At 43.6% G+C, this 24,881-nt stretch overlaps 1 protein-coding gene across 1 annotated transcript in view; it reads left to right on the top strand.

Annotated features, from left to right (window-relative positions):
• LOC146813695 (solute carrier family 22 member 7-like) overlaps positions 1 to 8,517 on the top strand; it is a 406,693-nt gene extending 398,176 nt beyond the window's left edge. Inside the window, exons 10-11 of the mRNA XM_085609108.1 lie at positions 2,153 to 2,359; positions 8,301 to 8,517. Coding sequence (XP_085465234.1) covers positions 2,153 to 2,359; positions 8,301 to 8,361 — 268 coding nt within the window. The 3' untranslated portion in view covers positions 8,362 to 8,517. The remainder of the gene's footprint in view (positions 1 to 2,152; positions 2,360 to 8,300) is intronic.
• The last annotated feature ends 16,364 nt before the right edge of the window (positions 8,518 to 24,881 follow it).

Genomic DNA, 24,881 nt, shown 5'->3' with positions numbered 1-24,881 from the left:
AACTTTATACTCAATTAAAAGAAAAAAGATTTGATAAAAAAAAAAAAAAACAGCCATGGCTGTGGGAAGCGCTGTAGCATCTTTAAGTCATCTATAATCAGGGCCACTGGAATGATGCGATTGTGCGGCTGTGGCGATTTTTGCATAATTATAGATTTGCCACATTTGCCACATAATCAATCATCAGCTGCATAATCTGCAGATTTTAACAAAAACAAAGTGTTTCCAGCTCAAAAAGTAACTACAAATGGGGACGTGTTGCCGTGCAGTGGCAGGCCCTTTGCAAAGCTGGTCGGGTCACCTTTCTGTTGAGTTTTGCTATATTTTGATGTTAATCTGTTACTAATGAGGAGCAACCAATGTCTATGCAGTGTTACCGAGTTTTAAAATTACAAAATAATGACATAATACTGTTATGAAATGTGCCACATTATGCCATATAATTTGCTTTTTCGTACCACAAAATGTACTCAAACCTGGTGCAGAATTTGGCCCTCTCTTGCGATATATTCCAGTAGACCTGTCTGTAAAGGACGAATGCAACATTTTGGTGAAAGAGCTTTGAGCCTAATGCCATATCCTCCCTCATTCCTCCTTTCAAAACTGAGATTTATGAATGTTTATTCCCAATGTGTTCAGACATAGGGGCTCAGAGACCTGTGTTGTGGCGTGCACGTGGGTGGGATTGCGGAGAGGCAGGGCTTTCGCCATCTCAGTGACTTATATTATAGATGAAGATATAGGCTTGCCTGCAGACCAGGCCATGAACGTCAATTCACCAAAAGTCCAGGGGTATCGGAAGTGACATCACATGCCATTTGACCTTTATGCTCAATCACACACACAGGTTTACACACACTCTCTCTCGCATGCATGCACACAACATACATTTTCTACTTATCTCTGGTGCCAGGGAGGGTCATATTCAGCTAATTGTACTACATTTTTAATTACATTGATATTGAATAATATACTATTATTTGCTATAAATGTAATAAACAAAAATGATTAAAAAACAAGGAGATTCGAGCCCCAACCTGTGTCCATAAGTACAATCTGCACCTGTGTTTGTGGTACTGATTTTGCCATGTCTGAAGCTAGGGGTTGCAAATACAATGTCAGGGGACACAAGGGGCAAGACAGGGGCCACAGCTGCCACCACTGCCAACCCCTAAATGACGTCCATGGACCAGGCAAGAATTTCTTGGCGCACGTGGTGCTGACCCAGCAGAAGCACCTTCATCAGAACTGGTCAGACAGCCAGACAGCATTTTTTTTTCTTTTCCATCAACAAATCACCACAGTGGTAAAAGAAATTCTATTGGACAAAGATAATTATGATGTATATAGGAGGTCGTGGCTGATGGAACAAAATACTATCAAATATTTTGAAAAGTATGAGTGCAGATTTTAATGTGTATACCTAAACACAGAGGATGGGTGTAAACATTTGGCATACTTTCCCAACTGTTTGCAAATTGGAAATTGGAAGTGTATAAGTGGAGCCTTATTCAGCAGAAGAGCTAATATATCTAGACATTTCTCAGCTGGTTTCAATACAACCACCAACTGGATGTGGGCTGGGCCCTACAAGAAGGGGATTGCTAGACTGGATTGCATGTGTGACAATGGAACAAAGAAAGGTCAGTGCCTGCCCTGCTAGCCAGAAATGATCACTTGCTTTTTTGAAAGTAGACACTACTGCAAACTATATTATACTATCAGAAAATGATGAATGAGACAATATGTATTAAATTATTTAAAATAACAAAGGCAGCAGAATGTGCATGATAATACGGAGACATGGTACAATGAGATGGACTAAAGAGAGAAGAATGGAAGTTGTAGACTTATTATAACAAATGCAATATAAATAATTTAATCTGAAAAGGTATAACGGTGTTTAAAATGGATACCAGGGAAAATGGCAGGACGTACTTGCAGGACAAGCACTTTTCTTGCCTGCCTTTTCGGCACAAGGTGTGCACAAAGTTTCTGTTGCAGGATATAAATAACTATAGAGATGCAAATCTAAAATAGTTTTGAGGAAGATGATGATGTGTGAGTGCATTCATACAACACTGTATAATATAAATTGCCCCGCAGTTGGATACCCTCGTCTTCAGGCTATTCTTGCTCTCTGTTCTTGCAGGCACAATGGCTGTGGGTTCAGCTCATTCCTTGGCCGCATAGGCGCGACTGTGTCTCCACTGCTCCTGCTCCTGGATGAAGTATGGAAGCCTCTGCCGCAGGTCATCTACTGCTCGGTGGCCATTGCCAGCGGCTTGATAACTTATTGCCTTCATGAGACCCTCACCATGCAGCTACCTGACACAGTAGAGGATACAGAAAGGACGCGGTAAGGCTGTTTATAGGATGAACATCTACAGATTGAATATCTTCGGGGTTCTATAGAAAACATGCAATTCTGTAATGTTCTTTGCTGGAGTATTCTTTGTGAGTTGGCTGAGGAGCGACAGCTGGTTTGTTGTGACACTGCCATAACCTGACAGGCAAGCTAAGTTAAGGACAGGAATGGAAAATCCTTGGGTCACTGCCTGAACCTGACAGGTAACCTTCAACAACGCCCACTCCTACATAACACAATTTCTGCTTCCACTTCACAGACATCAGATGCCCCTTTCCTTTCTTTCATCTGAACATCACTTCCAGGACTTCCCATCTTCATTGCACCTAAATTTTCACTGGAACACTTAACTCTTCTGAGCCTGACACATGTACGGATTCGACCACTCTTCCCACATTCCCCCAATTAGCCCTACATACACTCACAGCATTGCCACATACTTTGTCAACCACGAACGGTCCATCAAACTTTCCACCACTTTTATGGAAAACATAATCACCTACTTTAAATTTACACATCTTAACATAATTGCAATTATCAAAACTCACTTTTGGTTTCAACTTGGCCACTTCCACATTAGCTCTTGCTTCTGCATCACAAACATTACCATCCACTCCAAACTTGACCCATTTTCTCATCCACCTTGGGCAAGTCTTCTTGGCGGCTGGCTTCTCTCCTCTCAATATCTCGAAAGGAGAAACCTGAGTGGTGGGCTAAGGAGTGGTTCGGTAAAACCACAACATAGACCGTACCGCATTGACAACTACACACTTGCTGTTGACAGCCCACTGGAAACAATGGACCTACACACGAATCATATATTCCACCTAGCCATTGGTTTGGGGATGATAAAAAGATGTCTTTAAATGCTTGACATCACCAGGTTTAAGAAAATCTCCAACCATGTCATTGACAAATTGAACACCATTATCAGTAATCAAATATCGAGGGAAACCTTCCCTGAGGGAAAGTTCCCTGAGAAAATCAACTACTGCCTTTGCGTTAGGTTCAGGAGCAAACTAAACTTCTGGCCACTTCGAGTACAAATCGACTACTACCAAAGCAAATCAAAACTGTCTCTGCAACCTGTTCAGTGGACCTGCCAGATTCACCCAATCTTCTTCCAGGCTTTTTCAGAATATTCAATAGCTTGCAAGGGTGGTGTCATGTAGTTCCTATAATTCTAGATAGGATCTGCACATTTACACAACATAAACTATGGGATTGGTGTCCAGATTGATTCCAGACACCCCCAAAGGATATGTCCGCCTGTAGACCAGCTAGCTCACAAGCCCCCTGTTAGAAATGGGGGTCTCTAGTTGGCAGAGGTAAGTGCACAGTGGAAACACTACAAAAGGACACCACACCAGTTTAGAAAAATATCCGATATTTTATATACTTAAAACCAGACCAAAAGAATATAAATTCACAATATAGTACTTAAAAATATATACTTTGCAAGATATCCTCAAAATTGCATAAATACCTCAAAAACACAGTTCGTACGAGTCAATAGCTCCATCCGGGGCTTCCGAGATGCTGAAAACAACAGAGTCTAACAGTTCCAGCCGACCGTGTCAATACGGGTCAGTGAAAACGTGGACAGACTCGGTAACAGTACCTTTCTCGTTGAAGTTGGCACGTTGGTGCGAGCCGGTCGTGGCAACCATCGTGGTTGCGTTGCAAAATGGAAACGGTGCAGGGTGTGGTGCCCTCTCGTTGCGGTGCTGGCAGCGGCTCAGTGACGATTGTCCAGAAGGCAATGGTGAGACCAAGGCTCACGGTGCAGGGCGAGACGGTGCTCGATGCAGTGCTGGCAGGTTGCGGTGCAAGCGACAGAGCCGGTTATTGGGAGCTGGCATCGGTCGGCCCAGACTGCTGTGTGGGATGCAGCAGTGCGGCATGAAACTTATGAGCGGTTCCCCCAGCCACGATGCGGTCACGGGTGTCGAAGTCAGACACAGCGACAGTGTCAGTGAGACCAGGATGGAGACCAGAAGTGAGGCGGTGCATAGTGAGGTACAAGCAGCGGCTCATGGTGTCAGTCATCGTGAGACCAGGGTTGCGGTGCAAGATATGGACGGTGCCTTCTGTGGTGCCGTCAGGACACAGAGACGTAGTTGGTGACGGAGTCAGTTGTGTTTCCCTTCTCTGTGGAAACTGAAACTGCAGTTCCAGAAGCAGTACCCAGAGGTTGGCGAAGTCTTTGCAGTCCCTGAGACTTCAGAACAGGAGGCAAGCTCTGCTTCAAGCCTTTGGAGATACTCAGCACAAGTAAAGAAAGTTCAGCCCAGTCCTTTCACTACCCAAGGCAAAAGCAGCAACTGCAGGCCAACCCAACAAAACAACAACACAGCAAAGGGGCAGTACTCCTCCTGGCAGCTCTTCCAGCTCTTCTACTTGGCAGGTTCCTTGATTTCAGCAAGTTCTAAAATTCTGGGGTCCGGACCCCAATATTTATACTCTCAGGCAGAGAGTGTCTGTGCTTAGTCCAAATCAGTTTGGCTCTCTCTGGCCCAGCTTCTTAGCAGGAGGTGGAGACAGCATTGTGCAAGGCAGACCAGGCCCACTCAGGTGCAAGGAAACCGCTTCCCACTTCTCTAAATGCAGCCCAGGTCTATTCAGCCCAGCCCTGACTCATCCAGACTCTCTGGAGCCACTGCACATCCCCAACCCCTGTCACTCCAAAGCCAGAGAGTCAATCCACAAACACAGCAGAGGCACACAGGATGGCTACGCAAGAAAAAAGCTACTTTCTAAAAGTGGTATTTCCAAACATAGAACATAAAAATCATTTTTACAAAAAGATGCATTTTTACATTCTGAGTCCAGGCATACTAAACTTCATTTCCCTATTTTGTCCCAATAGGAATTTATGCTTATAAGATGTTATAAGTAAAACTCCAATTTTTTCCAATGGGACAGATAGCCTTGCAGTGGTGAAAAACAAAATACACTGTAATTCACGACCAGGACATTTGTGGACTTATGGACTTATTAATAACCTGCCCACTATTCTTGACGAAATGCAGTCGAAAACGGTAACTAATTGAAATGATCAGTTATTCACATAGAGTTGAAGGCACGCAGTGCCACTGATTTCTAAAACAACCAGCTGATAAGGAGAGCTGCTTTTAATTCAGGTACAGTCCCTGTAAGGGCACAATGTATAGGTATTCGTAAAAATGCTCTTTTTCAAACTCAGGTTTTGACAGTCATCCTAATTTATGTCTGACAGGTCAACCATATATTTTGTTCAAGCTGCCGTGCTGACAATACCAACATTCTGGTATCAAGGTGGAATCTTATTTAAGGTGAGCTGAGACACAGGGCCTCTCCACATATAACTAAAATTGCCCAAACCCCATCTAAAATACGCACATTTTTCTTAAACAGGCCACACACAGACTCTATATATAGTCCTGAAGAAGACCCCCTACAGGCGATTACATTATCACAATAATAGCCGGGGTCGAAAAGTCGACGCATACTTTCAGGTGTTAATGATCACCCAGAACAATCGAGAATAAGCAGATCGATTGCCAGTCGGGTTGAATCAAATTTTCATTTACCTCACACTGTGTTTAAATGTTTGTCTTGAATATATGTTCATTTGTTATGTATATATTCTGTTGTGAAATGTAAATATATTTCTTTGTTTTTACTTCACGTCATGTTTCAATAAGTGTAAATATATCTGGGTGTGCATACATATGTCCTGTTCTCATTTTTGAGTATATAATTTTCACGAATTTGTTATAAAATCATATACTAATTTAGAAGTACATAAGTTTCTTTTTCTTGGGCTTAATTTGGATATCTTTCATTAAATGATAGTCTCATCCGATGAGAGGGACAAATTGAATAAATACGTTTGACGCTTTCTATAAGCTAATAGGTGGCAGAACCCTTATTTTCAACCATGGCTGACCCATGAAGTCCTATCGGATCTAAGGGTTTGAACAGAAGAGCAGCAGACAGGGATGCGTCACGCTAATTTACCCCACGTATTACATAGACTATAATAAAGGACTCCTTGTTACCCGCCTTTCACTTCACATAGAAATAAAAGAAGAGCTAGAATTAAAGTTCCCTTGCTCTTTACTTGGTAGTATAGATAGGAAGCTCTAATGATAGAGCTGCTGCATTTTGTTCTATGTGAAATGGAGATCAGATTGTCAGAAAGCCTTCATAATAGTCTTGGAAACAAAAGCAGGAATGGCCTATTCTACCTGTCAAACATCTGGAGGCTGCTTATGTTTCCAGTGTGAATCTCTATCCTCAGGCTACAGATGATCATCTCTCTGATACTTCTTAGAAGGCCCCTCTAATGATATATCAGGGCATGATGGATGTCTGACTGAGGGACGCGAGGTCTTATAAGACTTTCAAACAGAGAGACTTTCAGCTTGCTTCTGAGACAGAAGGAGCAGTATCCCTGAATTGTAGATCTCTCCACCTTAACTTATCCAGCCCAATGTTCGTACTCCTGTTTTTCCTGGGCGTGATAACACCAAATCTGATTTACAGGCCAGAAAAGTAGACTGATGAAATAACTTGAGGCTTTCTCTGCGATAGCAGCTAAACCTCTGTCCATGTCGCTGCCCGAGAATTTGTTTTCAGCAAGGGAGGAGCTTGTAATGTTCCTACCTGCCAGGGCATCTTTTCCCCTTCCCTGATACCCTCTCAATTCACTCCCTCATTCCCACCCAGCACCTTCCCAACAGCTCACATTCACCACCTGCTCCAAGCAGGTGTTAAATTGTAGCATTTCCACTCCAAAAAGGGAAAACTGTGTGGAATAGCGCCTGGTAAGTCCCTGGTGGCACCGCCAATTCCAAGGGGTCTAACTAATACTGTTATGTTGCTGATAGGGTGTTAATGCGTGGTGATTTTGTGTGAAATGTTTGCACCCTGCCAGTACTCTGCAAATTGTAATCAGTGCCATAATGCTGAAAATAGGCCATAATAGAAGGGTCTGAGCACACAGTTTATGTTAAAAAAAAAAGGTTGTTACTATCTGCTAACATGCTAATGTAGGCCCCACACCTTATGTGCATGGCTGTTTCTGCCTCCATTAGACAATGCCTGCGACATTTTGCCTTGCCATCCAGCATTCTTTCCTCCCAACAGAACCATGACAAAATGAGGGCACGGGTGACAATACAATTAAAAGAACACCAGCTATTCAGTCTCAAGACTACCATCTTGTTACAGAATTCATCCATGTTGAGTCAATAGCAGTGTTTTCTGAAGGTCAGCCCTGAAGCTCAGGTGGCAGCTTTGCAGATCTCCATTAAAGAACACACCTTGTGAAAGCAGCACCGGATATTGCGGATCCCAGTGTATTAGGTGTGAGCTCCTTAGAATACAGATTTCATCTGAAAATTATTTAAAGAAATTACAAGATTATTTTTATTGGGGTGCCCAAGATGTCTGTTATCCGAGCATGCAGATCAACACCTTTGTCTATGCCACATGTCCATCACGTGCGAACTCCTGGAACAGAAAACACTAACATACTTTAATGGAGTATACTGCTTCAAACAACTCTCTCTTGACTATTATTCACAGCCAGATTCATCGGCTCTAACGCAAAACAAAAGGATTTGGAGTAGGGCTGAAGGACTGCACTGAGTTTGATGGAAGTAGTGCTGCTCCAGGTGAGAAAGGACAGGGGTGGATTTCAAAAATTCAGATTGAGTTCATGTGTGTTTGGCCAGATAGCAGCATGACCTTCCTGGCTTTTGACCTTCAGTGTGGGTAGATTTGTGACCTCACACAGTGTGACACAGTTAGTTAGCAGAGGTTATCAAAAAACCATTTATAAAATGGGAAATACCTGTTAAATGTCAATTAGGTAATTGCTGAACAATCATCCCTCTTTGTGGTTTTTGAATCTCACACATACAATATATTGTTTTGCCCACAGGGATAAATCCATGAGTCCCACGGTGGATCCAAAAGAGGTCATTCAGATGCAGACCTTCTAGCAACACTCCTGGTGCTGTGCAGCAGTCTTGATTATGAGGACACTAAAGATTCACTGATATAGCACAAGACTACATTTTCTAGAATAACAGATGTCAAACTATCCAACCATTTCTTGGCTGCAACTTTCACTTTTTAGTAAATCTCAAAATGATACCAACTGCTGGAATGTTTTATGTCTTTTGTAAAACACTACTCACTACTAACCTTTGCAGTAGCTTGTACATTTCTTAGTATAATAGAGTTTACTGCACATAGAGGGGCTGTGCAAGGCAGATTCTTGCAGACATGTGTCCTTTGTGATGGAACTGGGAAACATTTTATTCAGTGTCAAGAATTGAGTAAATTGCCATCTTTGTATGTCTAATATGTAAGCTGGCTCCTGAGGGAAGGTGCATTCATTTCACAGGAACTTTACATTGCAACAGACCTGTGGGCAGTGCAGAACAGGTGACTCTTCAGTCTTCTGGAAACCACCGTAAAGGTAAGTTCTTGGAGTCTCAGGTGCCTGAGAAGCAAGGGGGCTTGGAAGACCCTAGTTTGGTACATCTGTGCTACCATGCACCCGGTACTTTTTCATACTCTTGGAAACTCATAGTACAAGTCCTCTCAGTCATGTCCTAGTATCTGCACTGCCCTTCCTTGCAGGGGTGCACTATACTGAGGAAAAGGGTGCACCTAAAGTATACCTCAGATTGAAAAGGAGAGACTAACAGCACCTCCATGTTGGATGGAGAGGTTCATGTTTAGCCGCAGTCTTAGCCATTATATGGTGTTTAGCCAAAATATCGAGTTTTAAATTTCGACCTACAATAATATCGTGTTTTTAATATCGTAGGTACAGAATATCGAAGTCAAGAATATCGATGGACAGAATATCGATCCCAAGGTAAGTAATATCGAAGTTAATAATATCGAAGTACTTAATATCGATGTAAGTAATATCGTAAGTAAAAATTTCGATGTCAATAATATCGATATTTATTTAGTGTAATGTCATTTAATATGTATTTTATTTGTATGTTAAAGATTATTGTAATGTATTTTAATACATTTAAAAATAAATGTTTAGAGATTTATAATTATTTTACATTTAATTTAGCGTTTTAGTATCAGAGCGGGTTGTGGGTTTATAGGGGAATAGGGTGGGAAGTAATTTAATTATAATTAATGAATTAATATGTATTGTTTAATTGGTATTTATGATTAATTAATTGGTAATTAATTAATAATTGGTAATTAATTGATTAATTAATTGTTAATTAATTATTAATTGTAAAATTATTTTATTAATTGGTTAATTATATACATTATAATTACTTTATTATTAATATTTATTTATTGTTATTGTTAATTAATTAATTGTTAATTAGTAATTAATTGGTGATTTAAGTTTATTAAGTGATTAATTGATAATTAAATTAATTATGTGAATTTTTATGTGTAGTGGGTTGTGGGTTTATAGGGGAATAGGGTGGGAAGTAATGTAATTATAATTAATGAATTAATATGTATTGTTTAATTGGTATTTATGATTAATTAATTGGTAATCAATTAATAATTGGTAATTAATTTGATTAATAGATTAAATAATTTTTAATTAATTATTAATTGTAAAAATAATTTATTATTTGGTTAATTATATAAATTATAATTAGTTTATTAATAATATTTATTTATTGTTATAGTTAATTAATTAATTGTTAATTAGTAATTAATTGGTGATTTAATTTTATTAAGTGATTAATTGATAATTAAAATTAATTATGTGAATTTTTATGTGTAGTGGGTTGTGGGTTTATAGGGGAATAGGGTTGGATGTAATTAAAATAAAATAAATAATGATGTATTTTATTTATTTGTAATTATTATTAATTAATTGTTATTAGTTAGTTAAATATAGTAAATATAAATAATTGATTATTTTATTTTATTTGTTTTTATTGCTAATTAATGTATTGTCAATTAATAATTAATAGGTGAATATTTGTAATTTCGTAGTTAATATGTATTAATTAGTGAATTAATAACTATATTAATTATAAAGAATGTATTATTAATTGTAAATAAGAGATAAATTGATATTTAAATCTATTGTGTATTTTGTATGTGTAGTGTGTTGTGTGTTAAAGGGGGAATAGTGTGGGATGTAATTTAAATTTATTTATTTAAATATTTATTTTACATAATTGGTATTTAATAATAATTATTTTTTTAAAACATTGTTAACATGCTATTTTTTTATAACAAATTATTGAATTGGTCATAATGTTCATAGAATCACTATGCTATCTAGTGCTTTCCCAACTGTTTTACTATCTGGAGTGGGAATAGTAATTTTTACCCCTACGCTATCCAGCGCTTTCCCTACTGTTGCACTCTCTGGAGTTGGAATAGTAATTTTTACCCCTACTCTATCCAATGCTTTCCCTACTGTTGCACTCTTTGGAGTTGGAATAGTAATTTCTACCCCTACGCTATCCAACCTTTTCTCTACTGTTGCACTGTCTGGAGTGGGAATAGTGAATTTTACCTTTACGCTATCCAACACTTTCCCTACTATTGCACTCTCTGGAGTTGGAATAGTAATTTTTACCCTTACGCTATCCAACACTTTCCCTACTATTGCATTCTCTGGAGTGGGAATAGTAAATTTTACCCTTACGCTATTCAACACTTTCCCTACTATTGCACTCTCTGGAGTTGGAATAGTAATTTTTACCCCTATGCTATCCAACGTTTTCCCTACTGTTGCACTCTTTGGAGTTGGAATAGTTATTTTTACCACTACGCTATCCAACGTTTTCTATACTGTTGCACTCTCTGGAGTGGGAATAGTAAATTTTACCCTTACGCTATCCAACACTTTCCCTACTATTGCACTCTCTGGAGTGGGAATAGTAAATTTTACCCTTACGCTATCCAACACTTTCCCTACTATTGCACTCTCTGGAGTTGGAATAGTAATTTTTACCCCTACGCTATCCAACGTTTTCCCTACTGTTGCACTCTTTGGAGTTGGAATAGTTATTTGTACCCCTACGCTATCCAACGTTTTCCCTACTGTTGCTCTGTCTGGAGTGGGAATAGTAATTGTTACCCTTACGCTATCCAACACTTTCCCTACTATTGCACTCTCTGGAGTGGGAATAGTAATTTTTACCATTACGCTATCCAACACTTTCCCTACTATTGCACTCTCTGGAGTTGGAATAGTAATTTTTACCCCTACGCTATCCAACGCTTTCCCTACTGTTGCACTCTTTGGAGTTGGAATAGTAATTTTTACCCCTACGCTATCCAATGTTTTCCCTACTGTTGCACTCTCGGGAGTTGGAATAGTTATTTTTACCCCTAAGCTATCCAACATTTTCCTTACTGTTGTTTTTGTTGAAGTTGGACTAGTAGTTTTATTGTGTCTGATATTAAATATGTTTTGTAATATTTTAGCTATTGTAATATATAATTAATAATAAAAATTATTCAAATTAAAATTATTGATTATTATTTGCTATATGTAATTATTTAATATTTATTAATGTTATTGTTTTATGTGTATAAATGTATTGGTAATTTAAATAAATATTTAATAATTTATATGTTACAGAAATTATTATTAAAAGTAATTATTAAGTAAGTGTATATATTATATATTATATATATATGTTTCATTAAAGTTTCATTTAATTATATATATTTATTATACATTTTACATATTATACAATATATTTAATTATGTTTCTTTGATTTATAAGTATTATTTGGTTTATTTTACATATATTTTTAAACTAAAAAAAAAACGATATTTTTGAATTACGATATTTTTGACATCGATATTAAATTATCGATATTTTTGTACTTACCATGTTGTAGATAGGATGTCGATATTCTTGACCACGATATTTTTGTTGCGATATTTTTGTAGGTCGAATTTTTGTCTTTAGAAATTATGTCATACAATCCCATTATATGTAAGAACCCTTTTGTCTGGAGTCTCTAGTGCTAGACGGCTATTGCTTCCACATGACAAAACATTATTTCTCCCTCTACCTGGGATCCCTTAAACTCCCTGAAAGCACTTCTACATGTTGAGTGCATCAGTGAGTAGAATAATAGTATCCTTGCCAGGTAAGTTCAACGCTTGCAAGAGCTGTGTGTCCTCTTGAGATGTATAGGGAAACACAATGTTTTGTTAAAATAACCCTCACCCACCAAAAGGTCCCATGGGAGGGGAGGAGTGCTTGTAGTCATACATTTGTCAAAATGCTCATCGGAGCCACGGAGAGGTATTTACTAGGGTGAGAAAGCAGCTTTGACAAATGTGTGACTACAAGCGATCCTCCCCTTCCGTGAAAATAGCTCATGGGGATATAGTGTGGTAACAATAGTATTAAATTAAGAGACTATACCAACTGGGTACAGTATGTAGTGTATGTTATGAATGTGCACTGAAATTCAGCAAAATTGATTAGGCAGACCACATTGTTGTTTTATGTTTAGAGTGGTGTAGGGATCACTCTTTTGGTCCTGATGGGAAGCCAGGGGGATGGCTTCGAAACATGTAGAATAAGGAAGTAGTAGCCCATCATAGCATGCATCCTCTACTCCTCATTTTTAACAATACCAGCTAGTAGGAGTATTACATTCTAGTTTTCACATAGCAGGGTAATTTTTAATCACACTTTATTCACTCTGACCCCTCCACTCTCACATACCACATAGTATAATTTCACTTCTAAGTGCTCCCACATCTCCGTCAGTTGTAGCACGCCCCATCCCGCAGCGGGGCAGGAAGAACCCAATGATGAAGCATGCCACCAAGGGACCTTTTGGTGGGTGAGGGTTATTTTAACAAAACATTGTGTTTCCCTATACATCTTTAGGGGATACACAGTTCTTGCAAGTGTTGAACTGTCCTAGGAAGGATACTATTTTTCTGTTTACTAGGGTGGATTCTTTTTGTTTTTTTATGACACACAGAGGAGGGTGAGTCCACCACGTTTTCAACCTCTTCACTCCCTCTCTTGTTTATAAATACTGCATCTGTGAGTAGACATGAGCAGATGGGGTGTTATTTGAGAGGGTGGTGGTTAGCTCATAGGTAGAGGTTGTCACCTCTCTAGGTATCCCTCTCCTCTCTCTGTCTCCCCCTCCATGCCCGATGCTGTCCTTTCTGTCCTGTAAAGTCACAATAGCTTACTTGCTGTGAGTATCTGGTTTAGATTTGCAAAGTTACAGTGGGTTAGAATGGGAACACTTGTGTTAGAAATACTAATGTAGGCAGGTCAACTAATAGTGTGTAATATGATGATAGTTTCAGCTGAAAAACACCGTCTTTCCATCAGTCGTTCCCACTGTGCTGAGGTGAATAGTGACTTATTTTGAGGTGAAGGGTAACATGTTCAAACATAGACAATGGGTGAACACTACACTCATTTCCCCACACCCCGTACCCTGCTCAAGCAGAAGAGCTGAATCCCCAGCCTCAGGTTTGCCACAGAGCATCAACAACCTGTAATCAGTGTTAGTTCATCACCACGGGTTCTGAGACTCTATGAGAGGGATAGTTACCCTCTGGCTTCATCTTGGATTAGGGGTAGGTCAGCCACAGAAAATACCCAGGAGTCCAGGGGTGCTGCTTCAGGAGGGTGTTTGGGGTGTCACCATTTAATTAATGTATTCTTTGATAAATAGCTGGGTATAGGTGCTTTCAGTCGGGTATTGTGAGATGTCAGTCGCATTTCAGCAGGGATGTCCTCAAAAATATTGGTCAATTAGCAAAATACAGTGTTTTTTCTCTGAGTATTCCTTTCCCTTTCCAGCACCCCTTAGGCCCGTCTCATGGCCCCTGCTTGCTGTATTATGTATTTGAATATTATATTCCAGCATGATTGTCGGAAAATTTGAAGCTCACCCCTCCCCTCTCCAATTTGCTCCTGGCAGCTTGGTGTAAAGCTTAAGTTAGCTCTTTTACCCCTGCCCTCCAACCACCAGCTAGAGCTGGTTTTACATACACATTGTTTCAAAAGTGTCTTCAAACAAACAATACCCCTCTACATATTCTTGCCTAATTCACCACTTACACCTCTGATATAAAACCCAAAGCCCTACCTATATTAGTTTTCTAAGGAGGTAGATTGATAACATTGTTTGTATGTGATTTTATTTAGTTGTTTTTCTAATAGCTTTTTATGTTTAAATCGTTTTTATTGAAAAGATTATAACCAAGCCATTGATATAGAAGCCAGAATAGCAGTAAGACATTGTATGGCCTCAAGCATAGTTTAGAAAATAATATTTGACAAGAGTCCCTATCCCCCCCCTCCCATCCACCCCCCTACAAATTAGATAGGAAATAAAAATTAAATAAAAGGGAAAAGGTAAAAGAAAGTAAAGTTCTCCTGAGTCTAATTCAATTGTGTGTCGCCACAGTTTCCCTTCTAGTTCTCTACAACAGCCCGCCTAACCTGAATGCTCAGCTAACTATTTAGTCTTTCCCGTCTCTGTGTCAGTAGTGGCGGGTGGGGTGGGGTCTTGTGTGAGCTCTGGGAGCCGCAGTAAGCGCAGATACCTGGGGCAGGTGAGTTCCCTCATATCTGTACTATGTAACGCTAAAAATGGGCGCCAGTAGTCCACAAACGGGGTTCCGTCACCCTGTAGTGTGAGTGTAATGAGCTCCATACCTTTCACAGTCCATAATCTACTCAGCCAGCCTTGGTGTGTCTGTGCCCCAGTTCTTCAATATATTCTGAAGTGCCGCTCCCAGAGCCAGACCCATCTGCCTGCCTCTGCAAAATTTGAGAGGAAAAGTGAGCTTGTTGGGTAAGCCTAAAACTATGGATGCTGGGAAGAGTGGGATTTGCGCATCAAAATGATTATCAATGTCAGATAGGGCTTGTTTCCAATATGCGGAAAGACACGGGCATTCCCATAAGAAGTGAGTCAAAGTGCCCCCTGCTCCGCATCGTCGCAAGCAATGTGAGGGGTGGCTGGGGTTAAATCTGTGTATTGTGGGTGGGGTGTGATACCAGTAGGTGACTATTTTAGTCGCAGTCTCAATACTCGAGATGTTCCTTGTTGTGTGGCGCGCACAGATGTCTCCCCATTCCTTGTGCAAGAGTGTTCGGCCAAGTTCAGCTTCCCACCTTCGCTGCCCTGGCGTAGAGGCCTCCTGTTCGGGTGGCTGCAGCATATGATAGAGTTCAGTGATAAGGTGTGCATTTGTTGTTTTGGTGTGAAGCTACTTCTCATATGACGTAAGCCGTCTCTGGGCCCCTGGACGTACTGAAGGGTGCAGAATCCAGTGTCTCACTTGGTGGAACCGATATCGTTCGGACTCGGGCAGAGCAAATGTGGATCGGAGGCCCTCAAATTTGAGGGGGCCCTCTGCATCAAACAAATGTCCGATTTAATGACATCCCTGGGCCTCCCGGTGACCGAACTCCCTCTGGTGTACTCCAGGGGTGATGTCCGTGTTTCCACCTATGGGGGTATGCAGTGACGGGAATGAGGTTAGCTCATACTTGGTCGCCGTAGAATCCCATGCCCGCAGGCTCGTGCGGACAACTGGTGAGTTATATATGCCTTCTGGGCGTTGCCTTTTACGTAGAAAGGGGACCGCCCATAAAGTCCATCCCGCGAGCTCCCACTCCATGAAGAGCCAGTGTTTCTCTGACTCACTACACGACCATTCCAGTAGGACTCGCAGTTAGGTGGCCTGGAAGTAGCAAATCAAGTTTGGGACCCCCGTTCCCCTTCTTTGGGTAATTTATAGCACAGTTCCCTACTCACACGGGGCTTCTTATTGGCCCATACAAACAAGCAGTTTTCTTTCTGCAGCTGCTTAACTACTCCAGGGGGGAGGGGGCTCCATGGGGAGAGTTTGAAAAATATATAGTATTTTGGGCAGTATGTTCATTTTAGTCCCCACCACCCTTCCCAACCAGGAGAAACCAAAGGGTCCCCACCTTCTCACCTCTCTGCACACCTGGGATAGGGGCCGTTTGTAATTCAGGAGTCAAGTTTGTGTCAGTCAATAACTTTATTCGATATATAAAATATCATAAAAGTATAAAACATTATAAAAACAATGTTTAAAATAAGAAACCCCTGCAGCAGCGGGGTTCCCATATATACAAGGAGAAATTTTAACAATGTCTAGAACAACATAATTCGTAAGCCCCAGAAAAGGGATATTCTACAATGAGTACAGTATAGAAAAAGGACAAATGCAACAATAGTAGACGACTTTTAAATAGGGCTGGGGACTGGGGCATAGGCAAGGGACGTTGGAACTCGGCTCAATAACTAACACTTCTTAAGTAGCCTCTGTCTGATCCTCCAGGCCCCCCCCAAGAACTTAGCAGTCCCACAGATGACACTGGGGGCTGTCGTCTCATAGGTTAGGATGCGCAAGGCCACCCTATACGACCTACAGCCCAGATTTATGCATACGGGTTTCAGCCATCTAGATCTGACCTGGCTGTAGGCCCGACAAGCAAAAAAAAAATGGGCGATGGATTCCGTAGGGGAGGCACAACCTGGGCAGTCGAGTTTGTGAGTTGGATCTCGAGGTACAGGATAGACCCAGCATCCCATCGGAGCGGAAATAAGCTTGCTAGGCTCTGTGTGGTGGACGGTCGGAGCGAAAACCCCATGGCCTGAAACTTTGCCATGTTTATTTTGAAGCCAGAGGCCTGTGCAAATTTCTCTAGCTCGGCGAAGAAGGCGGGAACTGAAGTTTGTGGTTCTTCTAACATGGCAACCACATCATCGGCGTACAAACTGATGGCGTGAGAGTCCCCCCAAACCACACCCCATGGATCCGCGGATCCTCCCACACCCTCTGTGCTGTCTGCTCATGTAAAGCATGAAAAGCAATGCGAGGGAGGGCATCCCTGTCTCGTGCCACGCGAGATATGAAAGGGTTCAGAGGGACTCCCATTGACTCACACTGTGGCCTCTGGTTGACTGTAGCCACTAAACACCCACCTAGAAAAGCGATCTCCTATCCCAAACCACACCAGAAAGATCTTCAGGTATCCCCAGTCCACCCGGTCGAAAGCATTTTTGGCATTGATTAATATCATGAACCGTTCTGTGTTTTGGCGTAACGCTTTATCGAGGAGCCGAAGTAGCCGTCTTGTATTGTCGCTACATTGTCTGGTGGCTACAAAGCCAGACTGGTCGTGGTCTATCAATCCTGGTATCATCGGACCCAGGCGTGTCGCCAGTATACCTGTCAAAAGCTTCAGATCGGCATTCAAGAGGGATATTGGTCTATAAGAGGTGCAGTACCTAACATCCTTATCCGGATTGGGGATCTTTACTATTGAAGCTTCAAACATCGAAGGCAGAATGTCCCCGCTGTCTCTTACCGAGTTAAATATTCTAGTGAGGATAGGGGCCAATGAAGCACAGAAGGTTTTGTAAAAAATGTTAGGGAAGCCATCTGGGCCGGGAGACTTGTGTGGTTTTAAACATGCTATGGCCGAGATAACTTCTTCTATTCGAATGGGGTCATCCAGACTAGCAGCTTGATCCGGGGTGAGCCTTGGAAGAGTGGCTTCTTGCACATAAGAGAGTGAGTCTTGCTCTGCTACTTGTTGTGCGGAGTATAGCGTAGCATAAAACTTCTTAAACTCCCTTGCAATAGCCATGTCATCAGTGTGTTCATTACCAGCCCCGTCACATATTGTGTGAACTGCGTTCCACTGGCGTTGTGCCCGGAGTTTGTTGGCTAAAAGGTGCCCACATAAATTGCCACCCACGTAGTAGGAGTGACGCAATCTCAGAGCAGCTTACTCTTCCCTGCCTTGATCAATACCCGTGAATTGTCGGCGGGTTGCCTCCAACTGCCGCCACACTCGTTGGGCCCCTGTCCGCTTGTGGATGCGTTCTAGCTCTTGGGCTTGGTTAGTAAGATCCCTCCGTCTCTCTTTCCTGATTCTGTTTTCGGCCGTGGATATAGCTATGAATTCCCCTCTGGCGAACGCTTCAAGAGTTTCCCAAAGTATAGTAACTGAAATATCAGGAATGTCATTAAAAGTGAGGAATTCTTTTATGGCATTGTCCACGCGTTTTATCACTTCTGTGCGGTGCAACAAGATTTCCCGTAGCCGCCAAGTGAACAAAGGTCTTCCTGGGAGGGGGAGAGTTTGCGTGAGAGTCAGCACTGCATGGTCTGAGTGTGAGCGTGGTTCGATGTCTGAGGATCGTTATGAGAGGAGCGAGAGCCGATGAAGTAATCGATTCTGGCATACGTTTTGTGTGCATGTGAGTAAAAGGTGTAGTCTTGGTCGTTTGGGTGCATGGAGCACCACATGTCAGCCAGGCCAAGTTCCAGCAACCACTCCTGTCCCGCTCATGTAAGGGCTCCATTTGTTCCTTGACGCTGTGCAGAGTGATCCAGTTGGTTATTGAACACTAAATTAAGGTCGCCTCCCAAAAAAGTACTCGGTCTGGGGAGGCAGCAAGGTCCATTACTGCCTTCTTAAGGAATGCCTCTTGACCCTCATTGGGTGCGTATATCGAGCCAATGGTGTAGTTGTGTGTGTTAATGGTGATCGTGCATGCTAATAGCCTTCCCTTAATCTCCGCCTGCTTTACCACAAATTGGCCCGTAAACGAGCGTGAGAAAAGAATAGCTACGTCTGCCGTTTTAGTAGTGCGTGAGGAGAAATATTCCTGAGGGAAAGCCCTTGATCTAAGTTTGTAATTGTCTTTAACTAGGAGATGAGTTTCCTCCAGTAAACAGATTTGTGCTGAGGAGTGCTCTATGTAGGACAGTACGACCTTTCTCTTAATCGGGCAATTCAGGCCCTTCACATTTAGGGTGAGGATTTTAAGCTCATCCGGCATGCCTGTGGGGCCCCTGAAGGTCCTGCCTAGTGAACTGGTGTGCCCCAGTGCCTTCCCAACTGACGCCCCCTAAACTATCCTGTATGTTTGGTCCTTAATTGGCCATCACCTCTAGGGAGCCATAATAGGACCATGACCCAGGAGAAAAAGCAATTACAACAAAAGAAAAGTGAAAAACCCCAAACAAGAGAATGCCAACAACAGAGTTCCAGGGAACTAATGTCCAACATCTTGGGATGTGTGTGGTCCGAGGTCTACACCCTGGTTCGAGAGAGGGAAAGGGGAACTAGAAAGGGTGCCTGTGGCCGATGTCTCAGTGCCCCCGCCCAGGCCCACCCGGATTGTTGTGAAGAGTTTAAGCAGAGGAGGCTTCGCTATGTCCGCTTTGGCTTCCAATTACTCCAGGTGGCCAAAGCTGGACGACTCTCCTGTGAGGGACACTAGGACTGCTTTACGCTCCTTGGACATGGTGGATGAGTCTGGTTTCAGTGAGCTTGCGGGAGATTTGATCCGGGTCCACCCATGTCCGCTTCTCTTATTTCTATTAGATGTGCTTGGTGGAGTCTCTTCTATGGGGTCCGCAATGCCCAGGAGCTTGCTGGCCTCAGTAACCGATCGGATTTGATGGAGCTCACCGTTGAGGGGGAAAATCAGTCTAAATGGGTGGCCCCAGGAGTACGACACGCCAATGAACCGCAGATGAGCCATGATAGGTCAGAACGCTTTTCTTTTCAAAAGGGTCGAGCCTGCTAAGTCCTGATGTAAGGTAGGTTTCTGGCCCTTATATTTAAAGGCGGTGCATCTCTGGCTGCTCGTAGGATCCGTTATTTCAGTTGATAATCATGGACACAGGGTCAGATGTCCGCCGCAGGGGCTGAGGTTCCCAGTTGGGCCTTACTCTATGTGTGTGGTCAAGCTTGATGGAGAACTCTTCTGGCTCACCAAGGAGCGCACGGAACATGTTCACCACCAGGACCTCGATACTAGTGTCCTCCAGCCCTGTCGCAATGCTCGGATGCGGATGTTGTTACGACCGGACCTGTTTTCCAGGTCCTCCGTGTGTGCTTAGAGATCCAGGTTTTGCTCCCGTAGGCAGATGACTTCCTGCTGGAGGCTCTCGATATCTTCCACCGTGCATGAGTCATGGTCCTCCAAGGAGTTAACCCTCTGTCCCAGGGAGTCCATGTCCCATCGCACCTATCTCCAATCCGCAGACAGCTCTCGCTTCATGGTGGTGAGATCTTCTCTCAAGGAGGAAAAGAGGGATTCCAAAAATGAGTGACTGACTGGGCCCTCCGCATCTCCTCCCCCGTCGGTCTCCGCAGCGGCCCCCAGGCTGGATAGGTTCTTGGGTTGGGGCGTTTTCAATAACATATCTTTGATCAATCTGTCTTTCTTCGGGCTGCCCGTGGCCATGACTGGGGGAGCCTCGGGGCCGCGTCGCGCCTCCTTCTATCTGCTGTCGTCGCAGGTCGTGGGGCTCCTCCAGCAATCAAGGGCCTGGCCCTTGTACTGTTTTGTATCTCACTTACATAGCCCCAGCACCTATCTAGTGTGTCCCCTAGTTTCTGAGGTCTGCTTAGTGCTAAGCTGCCACCTTTCTCCCGCCACCACTCTGAGCTTTGGTCCTGAGATCTCGACATTTGACTTGAAAGTGACCTAGGACTCACGGTCAAGTCCCAGTTCCACAGAGCGATCTCGTTCGGGTCAACTCTCCCCCTCTACCAGTCCAGACAGCCTCTGCTTTGCTATCCCCCGGGGTCCGGCCCTGCTGATACTGCCAACCAGGGCCCGTAGCAGTGAAATTCTCCCTCCGCTTGCTTGGGCCTTGTTCCCCCTAGGCCTCAGCGTGCTGTAGGTCCAGAGCCACTTTTGCTGGGGCAGTGTGTACTCACTGTGGGCACTCCGGACCTTCCCCTGCAGCGCTTGGCAGGGTCCACACCACTTCCGGGTGGAGGACCCGAGATAGGGCAGTAACCCAGGCCCAGGCCCATGCTGGCTCCTGCAGAGGCTTTGTTCAGCTCGGTGTCCATGGGCACACTCTACAGGGGGAGGGGTAGCTAGTCTCACACAGGCAGGCAAGTGTGGGCGCACCCTGGTAGCCACACACCGCCCCACGACTAAATGGGCCGTCTCCGCAGCACACGGGGTCCACACTCCGTGGCAGCCCGCTACGACTGCTGCACTTGCCACAACTCACTTCTATGGGTTTTCAGGAACCCCTGCAACCCCGTCGCAGCTCCCAGCCCGCCACATGTGGAGGTTGTGGTAGGCTGCAAAGAGCACCTCAGGAAAGGCTCGGTCTCCACCTCCCCACCGCACCAACCTTCGCAGCTGCAGTCCCTGATCTCGGCATCGACCATCAGGCCGGTTCCGTCTCCTGCGCATGGCGATGCGGCAGAATGGCGCCAAAAACGGTGGTCTCATCGGCTTGCCCTGGGTGAGGCCAGCGCCATCGGCCTCCTTGCCTCAGCCCCACCTTGGCGAACTCCGTTCCCCGTTGCTTTCCTCCAGCGAGGTCCCATATGGAGTCTACAGTTGCCAGAGTGAGGAGAAGCCACCCCGGAGCGTCATCCTGCGGGTTATAGGGCAGCCCGATCTCGGCCGTCTCCTTCCGCTGTTGCTCGGCTCTCTGCCCAGGGCAGCAGGAGCCCCGCAGGTGCGATCTCGCTCCCGTCTGCAGCTCCTCCACACGACCCAGACTTCTCGCTGGCGCCGGGAGTACTCGTCCGATGAGGGTACCTTAATTGTCACCGCTTCCTCTGGGGGTATGATGCTGCCTTGCCCCCTCTGGGTGCAGATGGTCACCGAATTCGACCTGGAGGGGGCGGAGAGACAGGCAAAAGCATCCTACTGCTCCGCCATCTTGGCCACTCCCCCTCTAATAGCTTTTTAACATGGGCGGCTGATCAGATACTAATTGCTAGGGATTCTGTATAAAAAACAATTAAAAATGGAGCAAAATTTCACCTCCACCGTGTCTGCCACAACATTTATTTTATCTTCTTCAATGCCATTAATGATCAGTCTTACCCAAGCCCCCTCATAAATAGAGTAATCGACCTGGTAAGCTGGAACTGCACTCCATTTGTCTTTGTACCACCACAAGGAAGTACTTTACATATAGGTTCGATAATCTAAACTAGGGCTCAAACCCAGGTTGATGTACCACAGAGCAGGCAGGTTCAGCTTATGAAAATGTATAAATAATGTAGAAGAACCAGAACAATTAGAAATTCAAAAAACAACACAGAAAAAAACGAATCTGTTCATCCACAGGTCTTCAGGTGATTTGAAGAGCTGGGGGAAAGGTGCTACTTTTGCACAATTCATTAGCCAGCATGCGGGGATGCCTCCTGAACACTTCCTAACCAATGGCTAAAAAGTTGCTAAGGGGAACTCTGCCCTTTATTCCACCACATCCTCTTTGCCTTACTGGAAATAGTCCCACAGTGCACCTTTCTCTGGAAAATCCAGCATGGCAAACTTCCATTGGAGGAGGCGTGTGACAAGCGGTATTTAAGGCAATGAGCAGTGCTAATTAGCCGACTAGACCCTCAGGCAGAAAAAGTGTCACTTTCTAAAAGTTACTGTTTCAATATTTATTCACAAATCCAACTTCACCATTGACTTCGTTTTTAATAAATATTGCAGATAGGGGTGGAATTAACGTTGCATTTGGTTCTAAGGTAAAGATAGTAAAGCAGTATTTAAATTCAACTTTTCTTATGGCCTTTTCAGTGAAAATAGCTTTTAAGGGCTAATCATTGACTAGTTACTGTGGCGCCATGCCAACCTTATTTCTTACATGTTATTTTATAGTGGCAAGCCTAGCTTGTGCCCTGCAAAGCCTAGTAAGGGTGTGATCATTAATGTTTAAAAGTAGGATTTCCTCCTGTCAAAAGGCAACAGTCAGGATGCTCAGCTCCGCCTGATGCTGTGCTTTCCTCGCCAGCCTAGAAGTGAGGCAAAGCTGACCGCAATGCAGTGGAGATCGCAAACACTAAACACTAAACTCTGGGTAGTTCTCAAGTTTAGGTGGAAAGCAGCTCCTGTATGGAGCACTCTCAACACCAGCGACACTATAGATCTGCTCACCTCAAATGTCTGTTTTTCTATCAAAATCTTTAAGCATAGGATTAGCACAGTGCCATCCACGCCGAGATAGAAAAGGACAAAGTCTTTTGCCATTTGTACAGCAAAGTCTTTAAGCAAAGGACTAGCACAGTGCTGTCCTTGCCGAGCTGTAAAATGACAAAAGCCAATTACCACTCCAGGCACAGTACTACAGCTTTGAGTTGGTAAAATACCAATCAAGCCAACCTGAAATGAGTAAAAGCAACCCCTGACACAGTGTTTCGCTCTAATTAGAGCTCTTCAGAGAGGTATAGCTTTGTCCAAACACAAGGGAGCACCCAGTATAAGTCAAAGAAATACCCTTTCAGGCATAGAGTGACGAATAAATTATGCAAAAAAGAAGCAGAGAACTCTGGGTAGTTCTCAAGTTTAGGTGGAAAGCAGCTCCTGTATGGAGCACTCTCAACACCAGCGACACTCTAGATCTGCTCACCTCAAATGTCTGTTTTTCTGTGCCTGGAGTGGTAATTGGCTTTTGTCATTTTACAGCTCGGCAAGGACAGCACTGTGCTAGTCCTTTGCTTAAAGACTTTGCTGTACAAATGGCAAAAGACTTTGTCCTTTTCTATCTCGGCGTGGATGGCACTGTGCTAATCCTATGCTTAAAGATTTTGATAGAAAAACAGACATTTGAGGTGAGCAGATCTAGAGTGTCGCTGGTGTTGAGAGTGCTCCATACAGGAGCTGCTTTCCACCTAAACTTGAGAACTACCCAGAGTTTTCTGCTTCTTTTTTGCATATATATATATATTTATATATATATATATATATATACAACAAACCTCAAACTTGCGAGAGAGCAGAGACCACACAGGGGAAGACCTTGGAAGCACACTTTATTCCTTGTTTTGGCGAATGCATTTCGGCAATTTGTCAGCCTTCGTCAGCGCCCAAGTGTCCAGGAGGCTTCCACCATCGCGAGTGTCAATCCTGCCGCCCTCTTATTGGCCGAGGGCCCGCTCCGCCCCCTTGCGCTGTCATCACACCTGTAGTCCGTTAGCACAGTGCGTATGGACCACAGCACCCAGAATGCAAGTTGTTAAGCCCAGGTAGGTGTTTCAGGGGGAGTATGTCACCGAATGGTGTCGTGGGAATGGCAGTACAGTTCACGGGTTGCAGCCCAATTCTCCTGCTTGTTAAAGGAACAAAAGCGCCTCCTCGGGTCCCCAAACCGCAACAGCCTCAGGCAACCGGGGAACATTCCTGCGGGGGTAGGTATGGCAATCCATGCCACCCAGCATGAGGTCAATGACTTCAAAACCGACTCAAATTCTCCCCAGAGTCCAAGGCGTGCCCAAACCTTCCAATATCATGGATGCACAAGAAAGCCGCCGCAGCAGCAAGGCCAGTGATGTCAGGGCCAACTTGCGTTGCGGGGATCTCTGTAGCGTGTCTCTGGCCGACACGAAAATAGATACAACAAACCTCAAACTTGCGAGAGAGCAGAGACCACACAGGGGAAGACCTTGGAAGCACACTTTATTCCTTGTTTTGGCGAATGCATTTCGGCAATTTGTCAGCCTTC

This window comes from Triturus cristatus, chromosome 6, assembly GCF_964204655.1.
Source record: "Triturus cristatus chromosome 6, aTriCri1.1, whole genome shotgun sequence".
Taxonomy (NCBI): Eukaryota; Metazoa; Chordata; class Amphibia; order Caudata; family Salamandridae; genus Triturus; species Triturus cristatus.
This window is presented reverse-complemented; position numbering and strand designations above follow the sequence as displayed.